The sequence below is a fragment of the Papilio xuthus genome, unplaced genomic scaffold (genome assembly GCF_000836235.2).
Source record: "Papilio xuthus unplaced genomic scaffold, Pxut_1.1 DF826945.1, whole genome shotgun sequence".
Lineage (NCBI taxonomy): Eukaryota > Metazoa > Arthropoda > Insecta > Lepidoptera > Papilionidae > Papilio > Papilio xuthus.
Window position 1 is genome coordinate 2,896,722 of NW_013531704.1, and position 23,159 is coordinate 2,919,880.

Genomic DNA, 23,159 nt, shown 5'->3' on the forward strand with positions numbered 1-23,159 from the left:
ATCTGAACTTTTGTATTTATAATATTAGTAAGATAAATAAATCCTTATCCTCATGTAAATAAATACATCTGTAATTATCCTCTGTGAACATCGTTTAAATATTTGAACATAAACAATCATAGTTATGTATTTAATTTTCTCGTTACTCTAAATATACATTTAAAAACGTGCTTAAAATTAAATCATAATTTACCTGGACTGACCATAAACGCCGTTTATGACACCTGTGTGAAATTTAATTTGAGAGAACTTTTTTTTTATTGGTCATCCCTAGACAAGCAATAAAAGCACCTGACGAAATGACATCCTTTATGTTTTAAGAGCTTAAGGTGAATGCACACTATGTTAATAAAGAGTAGGGTTAGGTACCATACAGTTTAATTATTGAGTTTTGGATTTGCGTAAATAGTTTGACTTATTTTTTATTTATTTATTTAATTTATATTTCGGCCAGACTAATGGTATACAAGTGTATATGGTTTAGTCATATTATTTAGAGTAACAGTATCTTACTAATAAAAAACTACTACTACTAATAAAAATTAAATGGAAAAGTTTAGATGGATGGATATATGAATGAATGTATGTTAGAAGGTATCTCCAGAACGGCTCAACGGATCTTGATGAAATACACAGATGTAAAACAAAGCTTGGAAGAAAACATAGGCATACTACTGAAACTGTCGCGGGCGACAACTGAAAAAGGGCTCTAATTGTTAGTTGAAATGACTAAATATAATTTAACAAATTACTAATAACTACACAAACTCGTATACAGTAAGTAAATACACATAAACGTAATCCCAAATAAATGTTAGGAAATCTTTTTTATCTTGAAATCCACTGTGCATACGTCTTTATTTTGTGACGCCGCCGTAATATTTTTTCTTGAGTGTTTTTATAATTGTTGTCGCCTACGTAACAATGGAGGTTACCTGTCCATCTAAAACAATATTCCTGAACAAATTGCACGGCGTGGGTTTCAAAGATTATACAAAGGCCGGTCAGTACGTGAGCGGACAATGTATTCACAGGTAAGGCAAATTGTCTGCGAGTGAATCTAATTGCGAAGGTAGTCGTGAAAACACGTTTTGACATGAAATGGCCAAATACATCTACACCTGGCTAATTGTACATCTCATGTCGCAAATATTCCATCCGCCATCCATCCGTTATTGTTAGCTTTTTGCAACTTATTTGAGTTATTATACATTTTCAAAATGAATTAGGCATCTTTAGGCCATTATTTTAGACCAATTTCAAGGTTAAATACCTACTATCGTTTTTAATTAGATAAAGTTGTCTAATTATCATCAAGAACAGGCTATTTGTTTAAAGATTCTCCTCTTTAAAAGGTTTGCTATTCTTTCAACTAAATGATTACGTACCTATCAAGTTGAGATTTAAAGGCGGTCTTTATCCTTCAAATTATATTAAGCTCCTTCTTATTTGATCAAGTAATATTTAAAAAATTGTTCCTTTATAGAACATCATTAGAATTGATTGAAATTCTATCTGTGACCACATAACATGAGCCATGTCGGACTGTAACTTGTCATCCCACTCGTTGCCTGTAAGAATACTGGATCCGTGGGAATAAGCATTTTATAAATAAACATCGCCGATCTTATTTCATATAAATAAACACTTATTTACAGCACTAGTTCACCGTTCGATTCAAAGGTCAATAATCTAGTCGGAGAAAAGATCTCGAAGGAAGTTTGTGCCTATCCAATGATCTAATATTTTTCTCTGACCAGTACAAGTGATGAAGGTTAAACAACATACTAAACGTACAGAAATTCTTTTATTATATTTAAAAAGGCATTGACAACTGTTATGTACTTTCCATACTTTCTATATTTACTTACTGATATTATAAATCCGAATGTTCCAAGGAATGTTTGTTTTAAGGTTTATCTTCAACGGCTGCATGGATGTCGTTGAAATTTGGCATATATGTAGAATATAGTCTGAAGGAACACATAGGCTACTAATTAAGTTTTTTACCGTGCAGATTGAGTTGCGGATGACAGCTTATGTATTTATAAATCAAATAAGCCTAAAAAGGTTATGGTCAAAGGCGACATTTTCATGGCTATATGTTTTTTTATAAAAAATTTGGCCTTCAGGATACTTTGAGGGTCGTTAAAATTATCCGGTCCAATTTATTAAATGGCTTTAACATTAGCGGGCTTGTTTTGAGATGAAGCAATCCACTACCTGAGGTTCTTTACTCCCGTCTTCAAGGTGACTCGTGACTTTTTGCCGACTGCGCCTTTTTTACGACTAACGCTTTATTATTACGATTCGGACCTCTTTGTGTGGTCGTCTTGGACCTTTGTCAGGACTGCAGCGTATATAAACATGTTATTGTACTTTCGCATAAATTTATAGAGTCTAAAAGATAACGAACACTAGCAAAAATAACGAGTTAGATAATAAAATTGCGGTTTTTCTTACATTTATGTTTTATAAAGAAAAACATTAATGTTTTATAGAATAAAGCACTTCACTTGATGTTTAAATTGGTTTTAGTCAATTACGTCAGAAAAGTTGCGTATACCCTATTAAGTTTGATCTCCCGCGGATTGAGAACAGCCTACGGACCTGTCGCGTGGGAGCGTTGCAAGTGGATGCCAGCACGTACGGCCATTGTTACCCTGCCTTACCCTGCCTCCCCTGCTCTCCCCTACCTCCCCTGCACCCGAGCCTGTCCGATTGTTCCGACACTTAGATACGCGGAGCCAAAATGGAAAAACACAAATAGCCGTAATATGGTCTTACATTTAATCTCGATTGATGAATCATCAAACTCTTTGATGTCCGCCGCACTGATTTTTAAAGCTCTTTTGTCCAAGTATTACTATTAAATGCAATCGAAATAGGTACACATAGAGTCTAAGCAGGAAGGATATACGAGTTTACATCAAAATAAGTATTAAGAAGTCAGTTGAGCCTTAATTATTTTGCTGGGAAGTCGTAAAGGCTGTCTGTGATGTTACTAAATAGTATAATCATTTTAATTCTATTCGCTTTTTATTAAGTTTCCTCTTTATTCGCTGTATGACATATACTACGCTACGTCATATAAGTTTTATCCGCCTGACTGTATTCGTATTTTCAGAACAAAGATCACTTTTTGTGTTTGTGTGTTTTTCATTTGAGTGAAGTATATGCCTTGGGCCATCGTCAGAAATGGAAATTACATGTCCGATGTGTTGGACTCAGGCTAATTGGTCTTCACCTATCCTAACATGAGTAACGTACAGACTAAAACAAACCTCTCTATAGAATATTTCTATCCTCAGGCACCGTAGTACTACTATACACTTTCACAGTGTGTATCATTAATTATTAAAGCGAAGCGGCACACGTGCATTAAAACCAAAGAAGTATTCTTGAAGAAAACATTTAGTAGTCTCAAAACAAACAAGCTTACAGGACAAAGTGCGTGTCATGAGCGCAACGGCCTTAGCCAGGGCCGGCGGCAGCGGGAGGCGCGGCGAGCGGGCCACGGGAAAATCAGGCTTCAGCGCCCCCGCCCCGCGCGCCCATTGGCCGTCGCGGCCCGCCCCGCGCCCCACCCGTGCACATAAATACCGCGTCGCCGCGCGCATCTCCTCATTCCTCGCTCACTGCTCGCACGCAGCTCACGTGTTTCGTGTTACGTTATAGTGTACGTGTTCAGTGACCCTCGAGATGAAAGCCATAACGGCGATGTGCGCGACTGGAGCCTCCGTGCCGGCGATCGCAGGCGGCCGTGTGCAGCGGCATCGCGACGGCGAGAATGCTGAGATCCAGATGTACCTCTCAAAACTCCAGGACCTGGTGCCCTTCATGCCGAAGAACAGGCGTATCTCAAAGCTGGAGGTGATACAGCATGTCATCGACTACATCTGCGACCTGCAGTCGGCACTGGAGAACCACCCTGCTGTCGGGCAGTTCGACGCGGAGGCCGCGCTGGCGCCCTGCTCTCCCGCCCCCGCGCCCGCGCCCCGACCGCGACGACGCCCGCTCGGTGTGCGCGCTGCGCCCAACACCATCCTGAGGACGCAGCCCACGCAACACCACTCCACACACACGGTAAGTCAATCAAATCTCTCTACCTCACACCTTACCTTTCATATCACCATTTAATCTACATAAATAATATCAAAACTTCGACAAAGTACTTAATGTACAATTTCAAAATGTGATTTGAAAATCCATTTTTATAATAGATGAAAATACTGATTCAGGCTTTAATTTATATAAAGAGTTGTTGTGGCGAGACGAACGAATAGACACTATTGCATAAAAAGTAAATGAAATCGGCCGTGTCGATGTTTTTGCGGCGTGCACCTGCGCGTTTCGCAAGCGCGGGAAGGTAAGAGCGGAGATGCTGAGTTTCACAACACGTGGCTACGCACAAATTTAATAAAATCTTTACAAATGAACAACATTATTTATTAAGTAACAAGATCTGATTCCATAAAAAAGAACTATAGTATTGCAAGATTCGAAAGCAAATTATTCGCGTTGAGACGGGCATGATGTTCTCATTGACGATTGTTGGTTATTCGGTTTGTTTGTTCTATTGTGGCTTACGTCATACCGTCGTGAAATCAGCGGACTCCGGTAAACAAGCAGGCGCATTATAAACCGCTAGGCGCGCACGCGTGACGAACGCTTTGAATTTCAGCCTTGAAACGCGGCCACCTGCGCCGGCGCCGCGTAAACGACCATGTACCGACATACAATCTGAATATTCAACGACATATTTATGTTGCCTCGTTCAACATTCCGTTTCACACCTGCGTGGAGTCGTTTCGTCATTCGTTCACTATTAATGTACTGTCAAAGTTCATTTCCGTGCACTCGAATATATGAGTGCACAGGCGGGCGAGGCGAGCCGAGACCGTCCGGTGTCGGCGGCCGCGGCAGGTGCATCCCGCAGGATTTATTCGTCCACACGGCCGCCGCCACCGCGCCGCTGTGCTCGTACTGTCTCGCCGTAAATTTTAATCACTGCCAGTTGTTGCAGTCGAGGGAAGTGTTCAGAACGGTGATTTAGGAGACACGAGCCGCCACACTAACATTGCTGCTGCATGACTATCGCTGAATAAATGCGCAATAACATCTCATCGTATGCAATACTCATTTCACTAACGAGCAATCAAAGTAAAGAACCGTATCTAAACGCATTTCTACATATTGCGAATAGTTCGTAACTCTTACGACTTTTTGTAATAAACCGTTGCTACTTGCAGCTTTATAGACGTCAGTTTATAAGCGGCCGGCTAGTTACCGATCACGTGCAATGCAACAGCTGCCGGTAATTGTCAATTACCTTTATCCTTGTCCGATGTATTGAATCGCTACCGTTCTTACTTACGCACCGAACTACTTTAATTATCATGACTTATACATCTATGTTGCACGGAAAACACGATTAGTCTCCGGGCGCCTAGGCTATTTACTAATACAACGCCTACACGATACAGGAACCGTTGGAATGTCGATTAATGTGACTGCATTCTAGAATATTTAATATAAAATCTCGCAAGGACGCTGGCGCTCGCGTATAATTCGATATCGGACAACGAGACGAGTTGGAAAAAAGAACAAAGCCTTGGAGCGATCGTGCCAAGCCGTCAGCGTCGTGCCTCGTGAAGCGGCAGCGAGCGGCGGTATCTCCGGGGGCATCGGCGCCCGCGCGGTCACGATACTCGCCGGGTACTCTCACGACTCTGATTGCCATATAACTCTCATAGGCACATTGCATCGCTTTAAACATTCTCTATGAAGGCGAAGACATTCAGATTTCATTTATCTCTTGCTCAATATGCCTTTTAGCCTTCACGATTCCTAAATGTCAAAATATACTCCCTCGCGAATTATCATTTGCCTTTTCATCCCGACCACAATAAGCATTGAGTACTTTAATCGACACGCTTTAGCGTTTAATACCAAACACCCCTTTATTGTCGACTTCTATTGTAGCGCTACCCCAATAATATCCGTCGTACTCAATCTCAAATCGATGTTAATCGCTCGTACGTGAAGCAACAGAGGATCCTCTAGAGGTCGTGCTACGTGAGTCAACAGCACTTAGTCATCCAATTAGTGCCCGCATGGCGCCTTTCGAAATCAATTAAGAAACCCCAAGAAACGTAGCCCTGTTGGGCCATAAATACATGGCAATTTAATAAATAAGTTAAGCATCGGAGGATCGGTCTCGGATAGGAACGAAGCCAGATAAATGTATCCGCGGAGTCAGTGCGCCTACGCGCGCGTCCCCGCCAGCGACGGTAACGAGCGGCCAGGTGTCCGCGCCCACGCCGTTGTGTCGCTCCTCTCTACGTCTTTGTCTCCCCGTGGCGCGCATAAATCGCGCCCGTGAAAGTTTTACGATTACCTTAACGCTTCTTCGAAATGATAAACCGCGACAGTGGTGTAGACGACGCTGCCTCGCTCGGCACGGTTGTGGACTTCGCACACGTGCAGCGATTTCGCCGATCGCCTGAATTCCGTCACCGATCGATTGCGGCCATTGTGCGGGTAACGGTCGCTCACAGCTGCGCCGGCGCACGTGGTGGCGGATAGCTAAATAAATGCGACGCACCTATTCATTATCCGGCCGACAATGCTCTTCTCATAAAGGGATTTCACGTGTTCGCTCTCGCAGTCTCGCGTTTAGGACATGTGTGTGTGCCCTCCCTTCGTCGCGTATCCGTAAATAGGGTATGGCCACGTGCGGCCGCGCGGCTGCGGCGCGGATGTGAGCGGACGGGAAACGGTAATCTAACACTTGCCGATACTTGGAAAGCTGCAGCGAAATTGCAGATCGAGTGCTAAACGGCCGCGGCTTCGTCGCAGTGGAGTGGCTAATAGACCAATTGGTCGCAATGTCCGCGCTCAAATTAGGGTAGCAAACAACCAACCCATTGTAAGTACGCTAATTAATTAAAAACGGTGATGAAATAGCGCATATGCGGTGACAGATGGCCGGACGCGGGCGGGCGGGATGCGTATGTGGCGTCCGATTATAGTACCCGTCCCAATCGCTGACTGTACGACGTTCGAGGGAATGAAAGCTTAATTGGACATGATTGTTTAAAATATGGCAAGCTAATTTTATGAAGTCAACTAACCTTCCACTTTCTTTGTTACAGACTCCAGAAAAACAAGACCAGCCGGACAGGCCGATGTCGTGCTAAATGACGCTTAGGTTTATAAGGACGTTATTATTTATGGTGAAACGTGAACGTCGAGGGACGAAGCGCCGAGGGCCGGGGCCGTACCTGTACAGCGGCGGACTCGCGCCACTTCCAGTGAACATCGTCTCGCGATGATATCCTAATGCGATCTCGTTACGATCAATAAACTACGTTAATTTAATTAATCTGTGGCATTACACGAAGACTTGAGCATTGCAATGCAATGGCGGCATTCGCGGCCGCTTGTTTTGTTGATAGCCTTTCTTTTTTGTACAAAGCTTTACTAGTTCTTAGAGAAATGGATGTAAACAAATTTGTAAATATATATGGAGTGGTTTGCGGAACATCTACACTTATAGCCACCTATATATCACTATATTTTGTATCAAACGATATTGTAAACTTGAGGACATATTACGAGTATTATGCACATGTTTAATATGTTAATATCTTATTTTCTATTTAAATCATTTCTAGGTCCTTAGTTTCTAAACGATGCTTCCATTTATATCAAAGACGTGAATCGATTTAAAGTCGATTCACTTATTATATTATTTAAGTTGATTAAATTCACGAGTGTGATTTTGCATGGCGATTTTGTTGCTATTAGAGTTATTGAATTATTTGGATGCGAGTGCTCTGGACGCAAGAGTTCTTTTTTTAACTTAAATCTTGCGCCGAGTATGAGTAATGTACATAGTGTATGTAAAATGAAAAAAATAAAATAATTATATAAAAAAAATTAAAGGCAAATTATCGATTTAAAACTATTATGATTTTATTTTGAATTTAAGGGGAAAATGCTTTAATTATCTTATATGATTCTTATTATGGCGTATTATGATTTTAATAGACTGTTATAGTTTTAGTTATTGAAGGATGCGTAGTCGGGCAAATTGTATCGTTGATAGCATGGTTGGGGTGTGGTGAGAGCGGCAGGCTGATCACACGCTCACCACACGCCACCACCTCACCACAAACACGTCACAAACTGTATCTCTGTGAGACTTTACAATTCGTTGTCAGTAATTTCATCTTTGTTTCGATTTTGAATCTTTGCACTGATTTTTACAAATGAAAACTACTATATATTAATCAGAACATCTAAAAATAAAAAGTATTTAAAATTATGTTTTTGTTTCTGTTTTTGTTCAAACAATTCGTGAACCCTTTCCATATTTTTTCCTTCTATATCCTATGTTCACTATAAATCGACTTTATGATGCACTTTAAAATAATTTAAGATTAGAGATTATTTAAATGAAAACTAATCAAAGCGTATATTATTTTAATTGGCTTATGTGGGTGTGAGTATAAAAATAGATCGATGACACATCGGGAAGATTACGAGTCGCATGCGACAATAAAGAAAACCTACAAAAAAGAATGGGCTAAATTAAAATAGGGTTATATTAAGACTAAGTCCTATTACTACAAATATACCTATTGAATAACAGATTTTTTAAATAATGTAAGAACAATTTTTGGCAGCAGAAAGCAACTCACATTACGCCTTGTTCACCAGCATTACTAAGAATGTACACTAGAACATTTTGTGTATTAAAATGCCAAATGAAATACTATAGAGGATTTTTGTCTATTCGCATAAGTCATGAGGAATCTACGAAATTGAGGCCTTCGTAACGGATGCGGTGATCACGCGATTGCATCACGGCCAATTATCGCGACTACAATATTTGATCAGCTGCGAGCTTACTTTAAACTTCAACATCTTCGTTGTTCCTAAATGAATTTTAAACACTTACGGAACAAGGTTCAAAATTGCTTGTTACCTTAAATTGCTTACGTCGAAAGATTTAAAACTTTATTGCAATACAATAAGGTTGAAACGAAGCAATCAAATTATTTCGCTATAGTACAAATTTACTCGCCAAACATTAACTCGACGATGTTAAAACATATAACAATAAAGCTAATTATCAAGGTAAACGAGTGAAAACAAAAAAGAAGGGGAATAAGTGGAAAAATAAAAAACTAAATAGGTTCCAAAAAGTTTGTTATCGCGACCCTGCCAGGATTCGAACCTGGAATCTTCTGATCCGTAGTCAGACGCGTTATCCATTGCGCCACAGGGCCTGTGGGAGCGTGGTGATATTTACAGTACGGTATTGTAAATGCGGTACATTAGTTAGTACTCGTATTTCTATTTTCTTATTATAACAACATTGTTCTAAATTATTTTTAAATCTTACTTTTATGTCAACTTATTAATGCATAATATTAGACTAACATATTTGGCTACCAACTTTACATCTCCATTTAATTCTTTGACTCTTTGAATTTTCGACTTGATTCGATCAACTTTTGACGGCATTTGACTTTTAATTGCCAATAATAAGTGCTCATGCCTGGAAAAATGACAACGTACTGAGTACCGAAGTGTTTATCTTTTATTGACGCTGATGTCATAGTTTATTAAGGGATATCTAACAGCTCATTGCTGACAGGTTATTGTCCCTACTGTGACGTAAATTGTCTAGGTTTAATTGTGAACTAGCTGTCACCTGCGACGCCGCCCGTGCTTTATTAAAAAAATCTAATTTACTAACACATGTGTCCTTTTAGTTTATGGCAAATTTCAGCAAGATGTAGCCGTTCTGAACATCTTTCAAACAAACTTCCATCCATGCATCTAAATATTCGCATTTATAATATTAGTAAGATTATTGATGATAATCACACCGATGTCAAAATTCAACTGAAATTCACGACCTTAATTAGTTTATTTTGTAAAATAAATGAGCTTATTCACTTAAACTTTTAATAATTTATCTGCTATGATATTTATTACAATAATTTTGTATCAATTTATATAAATAACCAAAAATGTGAAACGTAATAAGATTACGTGTAGTGTACCGCAAGCCTTATCAGAGCGATAAGGTTGCGAGTGCACAGGTGTGGCCGCACCGACCGCCGGATACCGCGGTGCAAGACTTTACATGTGTCCTTGTTGTACTTAACACGTTGCAGCACACGCAGACATCAAATAATTTGGTTTATATCAATTATAGATACTGCTAAAGTATTACTCTTTACTAATATTGTAAATACAAAAGTTTGGAACTATATGTTTGTTAGTTCGTAATTCTAGAACTGTTGAATATATCTTGATGAAATTTGGAAAAAAGATTACAGTCTAGAACACTACTATTGAAACAGCAAGTCTCCTCGTTGTTTTAATATTATAGATTTCTGCAAACAACATATTATTTTAGAGTTGTCTTAATTAGACAAAGAGTTTGAAATATAAAAATATATTTTCTATTCCTTTTCATCATCTCCTCCATTGAGTTAATCTCATTATCACGTCCATTTCTCATTAAAACAGAATTTTTTAAAATTTCTTTTTTTTAAACTTATTTCGTAGTATTATACTTACTATCAACTTTAAGTAATGTGTTGACTGAAATACACACACACATATAATGAAAACAGCTTAGAAATCAAAACATGTAGGTAACAGGTACGGTTCTAACGGCGACACGGCTCAAGATGGTGTCGCATTTTATTTATTTATATAGTAATTTCTTAGACGATAAGGGCGCAGGTGTTCACAGGTGTGTTATCAGCACCGCTTCGCGCCTCCGCCGTCAAGAAACATACGAGTACGTTAACCACATTAGCAACTCTCTGTACGCTCAAGTACGCGTGCACTCGAATTCTTCAACAACTTGGTTATCGAACTGCGCAGTAATATGATAAGACAATGAATTTCGTTTACTTATACGTAATCATTTTTTTAGGAATACTTAAAGTAGACTAAAAGTGGCGCATTGTTTCTGTTAAATAAATAAAAGGAGTGGCTTGTGAAGGTCACTGTCAATATCGTAACAAGGAAAGAAATAAATTCAAATCACAACAATCAATTTAAAAGCTAAACGCAAATAACATGCAGATAACAATATTGTAAATAACATTAATGTAAATAGATAGAATATAAATAAAAAGTGTATTACGATTTTAGGTTTATTCTTATTTGCTGGACCAAACTACTACTGGTTTAGTCGATCCGGAAACTGAAGATTTTTCCTTTAGCTGCTAATCACAATGATCGCACTTAAAAGAGTCATTCCTAAGATAAAGGCGAGTGGACAGGTGGAACAGCAGGTGTTTGCACCGGCCAGTGTGTACGCACCTAAACTGATAATACTGATAACAAGCAACGCAGTGATAGTGCAAAAACATTTCAAACGTGACTGATATCAAATTAGCAACAAGTTACTATTGCTCCCGTAATTATTAAAAAGCTTTTTGTTACAAAGAATATATAATATGTGGGCAATTACATTTACTACCACTAGAAAGAGACTTGGCAAAGATCCTCTCACAAAATAAATTGGCAGTATGATAAAAAAAGCATAAACTTCTGCACATAAACTCAGACAAACAATATGTCAAAGCATTTCTTTAATTATGTAAATTGTAAACATATAATTTCTCTGTCTTTGCGTATGGTCAACGCACTGTGGGAGCTGCTTCGGCAGCTGACGCAGGCGAGGTTGCTGACGAAAGCGTAAACGTGCCCGTAGTCTCGACATGATGCGTAGAAGGAACAGAGGGGTTTATTGGGTATGTTTTCCATCCAGAAGAGTATCCCACATAACTACCGCGTCACCCGGAGTGTGGAGTATGCATAAAGCATTCCCCTCTAGAAAAAAAGGGTGAACGCACTAGGTTCCATCCTCTATATCAATCAATCAATCAATTGTCATCTTAATCGTCATTCCTTTCTTAATCAGGCTACATTTCACGCAATCCATCCACCTCGTTCTAACTTCATGTTTACATAATTCTTAAGTTCTATTATATTCGTTATAGCTTGATTATTTCTTGATAAGAATCTAATAAATTGAAACGTTTAAAATGTGTAACGTAGAAATGTAATAATTGTAAAACAAATGGCCTTCAACGAATTTTTTATCTGGCTCAAATCCGGCAGCAACTGAACTTTGGCCTCGAACAGTTCCAGTATAGGAGTTTGACGAGAAATAAAGTTGAAATTAAATGTATATAATGTACGAGCAAAAATCTAATTAATTTAACTATTTTTCTAATAACATAATATGTAAAATGATTATCCAGAAATTTAATTACTTTATATTTCTTTGTACTAAGCATTATATGCCTAAACTACGGCTAGTCAAATTTTTTTAAACGAACAAAACAATTTGAATCTGCTTTGTCTGATTGAAGATAACAACCGCTATCCAACCACAAATAGCTACAAAAAGAATGATTTATATAGCGACGGTATATTTTTTAATTGTTACAAAGACAATGAGCGCCGTCGCAAGGATTACGAAACGTTAAGCAATATTGTTTGTCGAAAGAATTGCAACAAGAAACCGCGAATTGTTGTAAGAAAACGCAACTAGGCAACGCGGTTATGTTAACCATAACAATGCACCGTACTAAAGGTACGGTTATATTAAAGAGAAACAGCGATTAGCGGGACTTATTGCTATGAGATGCAAAATTGTGTTGTGAATTAAACTTGTTACTTGCTTGATTCTTGATCTCTTTGGTCAAGCATATTGATTTGGCTTCTTTTAACAAATCGTTTTGCACAGATTTCACAGAGTACTTTACCGTTATGACAGCTTTAATTATACAAGAATTCAAGGTTTTCTCTGTAGTACGATGTAAACACACCCTAAACCGCAAAACATCAGAGTGGCGACGCGATGTAATACAACGCACGCAATCCGCGACAAACAATGGACTCAAAGCATTCGCTCATACATATTACGTTGCTGAATTTCTTAGTATTTTTATGTATAAGTTACTCAGACCGATGTTGTGTCTGTCTTGGTGCTTGGCGCCAATGTTATTATTTTTATTTATTTTTTAAAATCTATGCCACTATGTTCTTTAGTAATGAATTAGTCGACTACGTGTCTGTATATCAAAATACCAATAACGTCATGTAATATTACTTGTATTTTGAAATGATTTTTTATATATCATAAGATGATATAAGGGGAATTGGCCACCTGAATACACCAAAATAGCAAAGCTACCGCTGCGCTATAGACATGCGTAACTGCAGATGCTTATGATGCTTTAATCGACTGAGTATTGCACGCATAGGAAAATCATATATCTAGCCTTCAAATTCACGTTACAGATTAAGGGAACTAAATTAGGGCTTTGCAACGCACACTTATTAGACGAAACGAGGAATTGCTTCCACTTGACGCCTGTCTTCAGTGTGGTCGTGGTATTCACCGGGCAAGTCGGCCCATTTGTGCAACTCTTACGGTGCTCGCGTCTACCACTGTTAATAGATATTATCACGCCGATAAGATAACTCTCTGGAGATTACACTATGTTGAGTTTATTGTTGTCGCCCGCGGCTCCATCCACGCGAAATTAGAAAAAACGTAACGTAGTGTGTTCTTCCAGACTATGTTCTACATGTATGTCAAATTTCGGCGAAATTCATGCAACCGTTCTGGAGATACCTTGTAACAAACAGCCATCTATCCATACACCCAAACAATCGTACTTGAAATAATAGTAAGATGTGTGTTTCAATTTAGTTTATCAGTCAGGTGTTTGCACGTAGCTTGCACTGAATGGCCCGCATCAGCAAACATCGTAGATTGAGTGCGATTATTTTGTTTTCAATTTACGTCGCACGATAAATTTGAGATATGCGATAAAATTCTAAGTTAACAATTATAATTTTCCTTTTGTATAGTACGACTTGTTGATTAATTGATATTTAATCTATGATGTCAAGTATTTTAATGCGTTATTTAAAACCAGTTTTTTATAAGGATAAGCAACTCTTTTAGATATAGTACTATAATATTTTTTTATATATATTTTATGCTAAGGAGCTAAAAACTAAAAAATATTGTGTTATAACTTTGTTTAGGCTCTTGGCCGTCATAATTGAATTTACATACACACACCCACATACATAAAAACAAACTTAGATACGCGCAAAAAACATTACCCTCTTGTCAGTCTGGTAATATGTGTAAAGGCGGCTTATTGGGGCGCGTCAACCTAGTTAACCTTTCACGCTACGTACTCTTTAATTATTCACTCGACAGTTTATTCTGTTCGATACAAAAACTTGTCAATCCGGTAATTTTCCATCGTGTGTACTAATGTATAACAAGTAATACAATTATTTTTATAATTTACAACAGCGCTGAATGTTTCCGGACTGTAGTATTTAAACTTTTAATATACTTTAACTTTTTATGCTTATATTTTCGATACTATGAATACTCTCAAGTCCCAAAGGGTTACTTTTTATTATCCATCCTCCTTTTATATTCAATAACAGTAAATAGAGGAAACAGTATGGTATATTGTATTCAATGCAAGTCGTGCCTAAAGGTCAAAAGGCGGCAACACTGAGGAGGCTTTAAATATTCAAAGGGTGTAAAGGGCAATACTGCGCATATTTCCCCGGAGACTACGGAACCCCTTACCTTTTAATATCAATACAAGTTGCGAGTTATAAATTTCTTATAAGACAAAAGTTCATGGGTGTCAGCTAAATCCTTACGAAAGACGATTGCAGACAAAAATGCGTCTAACATTAATAAATCATGATTATAATGTAATTTTTGGTACAGCTTTCTCATGGCAAGATAATTTTAAGAAACGATGTGATACAAAAACAATATGTAATCAAAGTGAACATTTCATATAATGGTGACGTGGTGCTGTAGTGAATATCATTGTTATTTCGTTTTGGCGGTGGCCACGTTGTCGCGACGCGCCGTGAAGCGTCTGGCGCTTGCGATGAGCGGGACAAACGACGAACAAAATCACTACAAGGAGCGCGAGCGGGCCGCGCGGGGCGACGGGCGGGCGCGGCAGGCGGGCGCGGCGAGCGGGCGCGTTGCGCGTCAGGCGACCGCGACCGGCGGCGAAGTTCGAGCGTGTTCACGTAGTTGGCGTTTTAATCAAAAGTAACATTTTCTGCACAACCAACATGCAAAATATCAATACGGAGACTTTTATAAATGAAGTAATGAATCGCCCAGCAATTTGGTGCTCTACAAACGCACAATATAAAAATAAAAACGTTGTAAGAAAAAAGTGGGATGAAATATTGAAGCTATTCCCAGGATCAAAAGGTAAATCTTATTAATTTATTAAAGTAATCCTTAAGTTTTTACTCAGCTCTGTTATTCAATCTGTTTTGTAAAATATGTAGATAATGAGCCTGTCTAATATCTTGGCGGCTCGGAACATCGTACGAATCGTTCACAGATAACCTAGAGCTGCCAAGATATTTGAAGAGACGTTTACCCACGATGCCTATTTATTGCCTATCGTTAGTAACAAACCGTTTGGGGCCTAATGGTTAACTGCAAACTCAAAACTTATTATAAAAGAAGAGAAAGATAGATGTTTGAATAATGCATCCGTTGGAAGAAAACCAACAGAGAAAAAAAATTAAAAGTCTTAATTGATTTTTTAAACTACTTTCTATTTTTACAGTGGTTGATTTAAAAAAGAAGTGGAAGAACTTACGAGACCATTACCGCAAGGAATTAAAAAGATGTTCTGTTAGCCGATCAGGTGATCCGGACGGAGAAAGGTACGAATCAAGCTGGAAATATTTTCACAACATGAGCTTCACTAAAGATGAATTAATACCGGTAGCTAGCGAAGTTAATGTGAAAGAAGAAGAAAAAGACAGTGAAGATGACAACAGCGCAAGCGCAGAAGAAGATTATACAGAAACAAACGTAGAAAGTAAAAAAGAACAGGACACGGAACAAATAGGAAATGAAAGAAAACGAACAGCACAAGATCTTAGACAAGAATATTTAGAAATTGAAAAGAAAAAGTTGAAACTACTCGAAAGCGAAACACAACGTCATAGCACAGATGATATTTCTAAATCCCAGGATTATCACTTCTTAATGAGCCTTTTACCAGAAATTGAAAAACTTCCACTTGTAAACAAATTTAGATTACGAAATAGGTTTAATGATGTACTTCTCGAGGAGTTACATTCTATTGTTATTACTCCACATTATCAGACTGATTAGAATCAACCTTTCTAATTATTAATTTCACGTGTATCGTAATAACACGATAATATTGACTTTATAAGAAACACAATTGAATAACAAATATAAGAGTGTAATATAAGAAAATATTTACATATTAGTATCTTTTTATTTCCAATCAAACTTACTTGGTGACTTCAAAGACATTCAAAAACAAAAATTTTCAATGAAGAAGTCAAAATTGGAAATTCTGTCATGTCTTTTAGATAGTGCGATTATATAAAAAACTCATATTAACTCTCATAACAAGCGTAAAAGACCACACATACGTCACGTCACCGCTCGTCGCCTCTCGCCACCACGCCGCTAGTAACCACGTAGGCCACAATCGTCTACGTGGCTATTGCCAGTAGTTAGTTGCCGTGCACATGAGCTGCGGAAGTGACGTCACTTACCTAGTGCATTGTGAATGAACCGCATGCTAGTACCGCTACTCTTATCAAACATTTACATATCTACGTCACTATTGCCACCCAGACTATTACTACCGTACATAGAATCTCCACTAAGTGTATGGTCCCACAAAGTGTATGTTTAAAACAAGAAATCTACACTAAGGAAGGGGAATACATGCCACCACGTACACGCATGAGTACAGCATTAAACAGCTTGATATATTAGAAGTAGTTACACTTTAAAACTTACGTTTTAATTTATTTAATAGCCGCTGTGTACACAAATCAAAGTGACTCGCGTACCGGCCGAGTTGACATGACGTGTACACACCGCGGACGGCCACCACAATAAAGCACACTGCAATCCTCTTGTTTCTAAATATAAAACGCTTGTTCACTCGTTTGCCATTTGTTTTGTCGACTATTAACTAAAGCGCGAAAGAAGAGGTTTCTTTTGGCAGCATAACACCATGGTAGAGTTGAAATTGACTAGGAGTGCATATTATTGTAAGTATGAATTAATGGAGTTGGAATGAACATTCCTTATTCCTAAAGTCAATTATCAACGGATATGTTAAGCAACTTTTTCCTTGAAATAGATTTTCTTCCAATAGATGATTGGTCAAGTATATTGACCCAATAGTTTTCTTATTGTCAAATTAGTATATATTGTTTGGTGGTGTATTAGTATTATTGAATTCAGGATCTCAGCTTATGTTATAAGACGGCGATTAAAAAAAGTTATATAAAATTCGTAATTAATTTCGAATCAACAGTAATCGTCGGTCGTCTGCACATCACATAAAAGTAAGTTGTTATTTCTTAGCGAATTTCTCAGTAAAAATTCTTAGACGTGTAATAAATGTTCGCTACGGTCATTAGCGGCCGCCCAGCACCTGTCACTTCAGATCCGAAACGAATTTAAAGTGACCGCCTTAAGAATTCACCACTTCACAACCAACTAAAATAGATAAGGCCATTGCTTACGAGCGGTGATTAATTTCGCAGTTAAACACGCGCGTGCGTATCTCATAATCATAAAACAGCACTTGTGCCGTGCGGCCACGCCGAGAGGATTTCTCGCTCCATTTATTTTGTTTTACGTTGAATTGCAGCCGAGTAAATGACCTTACGTCTCATCTATTATTCGAGTAGAGCTAGAGCTAAAGCATTCTTATTTTTTCTTTTATAAAGGTCAACAACTTTCTTGTTTTCAAGCAAAACAATACATTGATGTATCGTTGATCAAACAAGATTGTTTGAGTGCTGATAGATGTAGCAGTCGTGGCCGAGCGGTTAAGGCGTCTGACTAGAAATCAGATTCCCTCTGGGAGCGTAGGTTCGAATCCTACCGACTGCGAAATTTCTTTTTCCTTTTTTTTAATCGGAAGTGCACCAGTATGAAAATTTTTCTTTTAGATTAAATCAATTATTTTAATCGTTGGAGTTTTAATAATGGAGGATTTTTAAAAATTTTATAAATACTTTTTGGATGTAAAAAGTGTATACTTTCAAGGCTGGTCAGTTGTAACAGCAAGACGCCAGTTAAATAAAGAACAACAAAAGCCAACGTCCCACGCAATGATCGGCGGGAAGATGGCCGCTCATTACGGCGAGTGCACGTGCGCTGCCTCCGGCATCCGACGCTTTTATCTGCACCACTCAGGGTTGCTCAATCATATCCAATTCTTTATAATTACCTATAAATTTAAAATATTAAATTTTGTCTATCAAATTCAAGAACGTTCGAGATTGCGTTCTTAGTAAAATATACATCTTTTTCAGTTACCTCGTATCATTTTTTGTGAAAATTGGAACAGAACATAATCTAATATATACCAACGCATTGATAGGATGCACTTAACAACTTTTTACATCACAAATAAGTTAGAAAAGTTGCACTAAATCATCAACACAAATCAAATTTACACCTAATTGGATGAAGCGATGAGGAAAAGAAATAACAATGTATTTGTATATGAACACAATTTGCGCTCCAAACGAAACACTAAACCGCATTAGCTTCGGCCAACTGGCACCCCTGCGGAACGACTTGCTGTCATGGGATTCAGAGTCCGTACCAGGGATTTAAGGTTTCATTACTTTGGTGAAAAGACCCTTCGTAAGTCTGTACACCCTTCCCGACGCCCCTACCACGACCCGATCTAAGATAAACTTTATACGTCCACGTTACATAATGCAAATTCGAGTAATTGTTTCACAATTTGCATTTAAATCTTGATTTTATGCGGTAGGTTATGTATACTTTGTATATTTTAAATGATGAGAGTTTAATATTTCAATCGTAAGATAGTTTCCATCTTACTAATATTTTAAATGCGAATGTTTAGATGGATGGATGGATGTTTATTTGAAGTTATCTTCAGAACCGCTGAATGGATCTCGATGATATTTGGCATTCATATAGCACATAGTCTAGAAGAACAAATAGGCTACTAATTATAATTTTTAATTCCGCGGAAACTGAATCGCGGGGAAACGTTAGTAAATAGATGAAAACCAATTTAAAAAGTCCGTGTTTTATGGAATTGATTGAGATGTTCAGTTCATAAAATTTTACGTAGACTAAACATACTGTATCTCAGAAAAGTAATTAGTTTCATTTTTTATTCTCAAACAGATTATCTCTGTAATGGATGTCTTGATAATTCTTATCTACAAATTAATCAAGTTCCTTGCAATACCAGTTTAAGTGAACGGACATCACAAACAAAATAATTAAAACCTGATTATACAGATATCAAGGTATATTAAATGTTAAAATGCGTAATAATTAAAAAAACAGCTTGAATTCTTTACACTGGTAATAGTTTTTTTCTTGATCAATATAAAATAACAGAATAGCGTAGATTATAATTGTTCTGATCTTACTAATATTATAAATGCGAAAGTAAAATAAACGGATCTGAATGAATTTATCACATAGATTACTTACCAAGATTTTTTTTTATTTAGTGCTGACTAAATCGCGTACAAATGCTGGTTATTTTATTTTATTTGTAAATGTTACAAGAAGAGTACATTTTGCTGTAAATTAACTACTAATTTTAAGTTTTTAATTCTCATGTACGAACTTAATTTACTTTCGAGATATAAGTGAGATAAGAAAAGCTTTCGTGAATCTGTAGTACTTCAAAGTTTTCCCCAATTGGAAAATAAAAGCTATGGAGTCAAACGCGGAGGCTGAGGGGAGGGTAGCGAGGCGAGACCTCTAATGTACAAATATTGCGGACCAAATGAATATATTCGACTCCCCCTGTATCGTAGGGCGAAACAAGTGTAGGTTTTGATTAAGTCACCAAGCGATATGAATTTATTGCAGTCGTAAAGCGACACGACAAGATAATTAAGAAATACGCACTAAAATTTTGGACTTGTTAAAAAAATCATGTTATTATAAAATTTCAGTGTTTTACAAAATAAAACACTTTTGTTCAATTTTTTAAGTAATATCTATATACATATATCTTAGTTAGTTACACTATTTATAACTCAAGAACGGCTTTACAGATATGGCTGCAAATTAATGAGTAGGTAGCTTAGAGCCAGGAGACGGACATAGGATACTATTTATTATTATTTTTTTCGAATTTATACCTTCAAGAGCTGCTATTTATATAACTTACTAATATTTTAAATGCGAATGCTTAGATGGATGTGATGTGGATAGATGGATGGGTGGGCTACACTAATTATGTTTTTAATATATCCACGCGGACGGAGTCGCGGGCGACAGCTAGTTAAATATAAATACCCAATTGTGAAAGTTTTTCTTAATTTTCTTTTAATCTACTTTTTTTTACATAACTATGTTTATAAACATAAACGAATAAGTCGCGAAGAAATCTAATTTAGGTAAAAAAGTCATGAGCATTTGTAAGTCGACAGTTGTTCCTATTCGGGACAATCCCGTATCCAGCCACGTCCCAAGTGTCCCGCTAATACTCCATATGGCGCAACATAAAGCGCGATGTACAAACCATAGCATAAACAACCAACCCACAATGACCTATCTAATCCGCAGTTAACAATCCCCTTACTCCGGTATAGCGAAGACTGCGGGGGTAGCGGTAGATCATGTTGCACTGGTCTATTATTCATAGTGCTGGAAGGGCGGAAAAGTTGATGCAACGACATGTGCATGCATTAGGGACGATGCGACAACCAGACACCAACAGCTCGGCTCTATTAACTTTAACAACTGGCCCGCGACGCGCCCGTATCCCTGTTTTTAAAACTGATCACTGTAATAAAAAAATTGGACATATTTGGACATGGATAACTAATAATTTATACTCAGTACATCAGTACTACCCTTCAATCATCTTTGGGGGACGAGTTTAACGCTAAACGATAAACGAAATTTATTTTAAATTTATACAGACTAAGCAAAAAGAAGTTGTCCACTTCTGTTGCCTTAAAGTTTTCTTACCACTTAAATCGCTCCCATTGCATAGCAATCTAAGCACTTCTGTATCACAATCGAATCTTGGCTTACATTCACAGGTATTGTATACAAATATCGAAGCAATGCAATGGGAACATCCGAATGCCGTTGTTTGCGTTTCTCACGGACTGCCCACGCAATTCTCACCTCCTTTGCTCACCAAACATAGCTTATAAAAAAACTATTCGTAGTCTTTTTCTATCCAAAAGTTCAAACATTCATAAAAGGAAGTAAAACAGGTATATACTTTCTTTTCTTAATTAATAAGATTTTATAGGTATACTAACTGTCGGCCGCGACTTCGTCCGCGTAGTACTAAAAAATACTTAATTAGTAGCCTATGTGTTCTTCTACACTGTGTTCTACATCTATGCCAAATATCAGCGGGATCCGTTCAGCCGTTCTGGATATACCTTCAAACAAACATCCATCCAAACATTCGCATTTATAATGTTAGTAAGATTTTATTAATGTGCTTCTAACAGACGTTGAGACGTAATGACTACTTTTTCGGCAACTCCGACAAAGTATTAATGATTACAGTTGTGTATTTCTTCATGAAATTTCGCGGATTTAGATTATCTCCTAATGCTTTTGTAAAAAAACTATCTAGCATACTCAGTTATGCATAACTTAATAGAATCTTATCTAACGGTTTGTAAACTCGACATCTTAACGGAGTATTAAACGTTTTAATATTTCAACACTTCCAAACATTGATAAACTAAACGCAAAACTTAAAGTATAAGCAAAGATAACGCGGGTCACGACTTACGCATTCGGTAACACTTGCCTGTCGAGATCACCACTCGAATTCTCACGTCTCACTCAAGCGCACTTCCAAAATAAATAACCAATTCCCAAAGTTGGTGAAAGTGTGTTGAAAACATTTCATAACATCTTAACACATTGATAAATAGATACTAAAAAATACAAGTGTCAAACTAGTTTTTTTAAGTGAATAATATACAATTCGATATATAGAATCCTAATATAATATTTCTGTAACAGATTAATTCACTCTGAGATGATTTGCAATTCCTTCGTTGCTTGATCTTTCATTGCACTAGGAGTTTAACTTCTTTCACGGTTTGTCCATTCAAAACACAATCGTATTCGCTTACATAACGCTAAATCCGGAGACCTAAAAGATATCATACTAAAATACATACACAAGTAAATACATACTCTTCTATCAGACGAGCAAAAAGAATTCGTGTGGTATATAAAATATCTCCAGTGTAAGTAGGTTAGGTAGGTATTCAAGGTTAAGTTAACATTCACAAAATAACATGTAAATAAAAAAAGCAATACAGACATAAACAGACAGTTAAATTCAACATTACATCTAGAACTATTTTATCAGTCGTGTGTGTATAAAAACCGCAATAAAAGCGTATTTTTATGATGTCAGCGGCAACGCATGCTGATGTGTTGATGGCCGGAGGTGACTTGTCGCACTAATTTACAGCCTATAGCAATCACGATAGCGCTTCCAGCTAAAAAATAACCAAGCAACAGAGTACACAATATATTAACGTAAGATAAATGTTTATTAGAATTTGTAACAGATGTTTAAATTTGTCAACATTTCATTACACACTAACATAGAGGTGAATGCGTTATTTTTATACCTAAAATCGTATCTATATCGATTAGGATTAGAAGCTATTTTATATTTAAATATGTTTCATTCCATTCTCATTCAAAGATCACAAACAAAATGTTTGCGCACGCTTCAATAATGCAACTTTTCTTATGAGTAGAAACTAAATAAACAAATTGTACAATAGGGACAATTTAAGCAGCACTAATTTGCCAAAATTTGAAAAATAATAATTAATAATGTTCAAAATAAAATATTCCATCCATCGCTTATTACAAATTCTATGGTGTTTTGCTCAGTGGCGCCTCCTTAGCCGACAATACACACTAACAAGGTCACGCGCCGCGCACGCGACCTCTGAAAGCAATTTGATGATTGCTTTAATGATCACTATCATTAAGGTAAAAGTATTGA

General features: G+C 37.3%; 2 protein-coding genes and 2 non-coding genes across 4 annotated transcripts; 3 read left to right on the forward strand and 1 right to left on the reverse strand.

Moving 5' to 3' along the window:
* Window positions 1-3,638: 3,638 nt before the first annotated feature.
* On the forward strand, window positions 3,639-7,785 carry emc (Basic helix-loop-helix domain-containing extra-macrochaetae). Its single transcript, XM_013317076.1, has 2 exons — window positions 3,639-4,086; window positions 7,158-7,785. Exons 1-2 carry the CDS (start codon window positions 3,703-3,705, stop codon window positions 7,200-7,202), a joined length of 429 nt encoding a protein of 142 aa, XP_013172530.1. The 5' UTR covers window positions 3,639-3,702; the 3' UTR covers window positions 7,203-7,785.
* A 1,441-nt stretch (window positions 7,786-9,226) lies between these two features.
* TRNAR-ACG (transfer RNA arginine (anticodon ACG)) lies at window positions 9,227-9,299 on the reverse strand. The gene has a single exon. It is a non-coding gene; the product is annotated as a tRNA-Arg (tRNA).
* Window positions 9,300-15,108: 5,809 nt separating this feature from the next.
* Window positions 15,109-16,714, forward strand: LOC106121101 (uncharacterized). The gene is made up of 2 exons (XM_013316601.1): window positions 15,109-15,331; window positions 15,699-16,714. Exons 1-2 carry the CDS (start codon window positions 15,187-15,189, stop codon window positions 16,253-16,255), a joined length of 702 nt encoding a protein of 233 aa, XP_013172055.1. The 5' UTR covers window positions 15,109-15,186; the 3' UTR covers window positions 16,256-16,714.
* Window positions 16,715-17,949: 1,235 nt separating this feature from the next.
* Window positions 17,950-18,031, forward strand: TRNAS-AGA (transfer RNA serine (anticodon AGA)). Its single transcript has one exon. It is a non-coding gene; the product is annotated as a tRNA-Ser (tRNA).
* Window positions 18,032-23,159: the final 5,128 nt, after the last annotated feature.

What these genes read in the sequence shown, in the direction of transcription:
- LOC106121101 (XM_013316601.1), top strand. Translation starts at nt 15,187, where the DNA reads ATGCAAAATATCAATACGGAGACTTTTATAAATGAAGTAATGAATCGC. An exon ending in GCTATTCCCAGGATCAAAAG is followed by an intron (nt 15,332 to 15,698) that starts GTAAATCTTATT and finishes CTATTTTTACAG; the next exon opens with TGGTTGATTTAAAAAAGAAG.
- emc (XM_013317076.1), top strand. Translation starts at nt 3,703, where the DNA reads ATGAAAGCCATAACGGCGATGTGCGCGACTGGAGCCTCCGTGCCGGCG. An exon ending in AACACCACTCCACACACACG is followed by an intron (nt 4,087 to 7,157) that starts GTAAGTCAATCA and finishes TCTTTGTTACAG; the next exon opens with ACTCCAGAAAAACAAGACCA.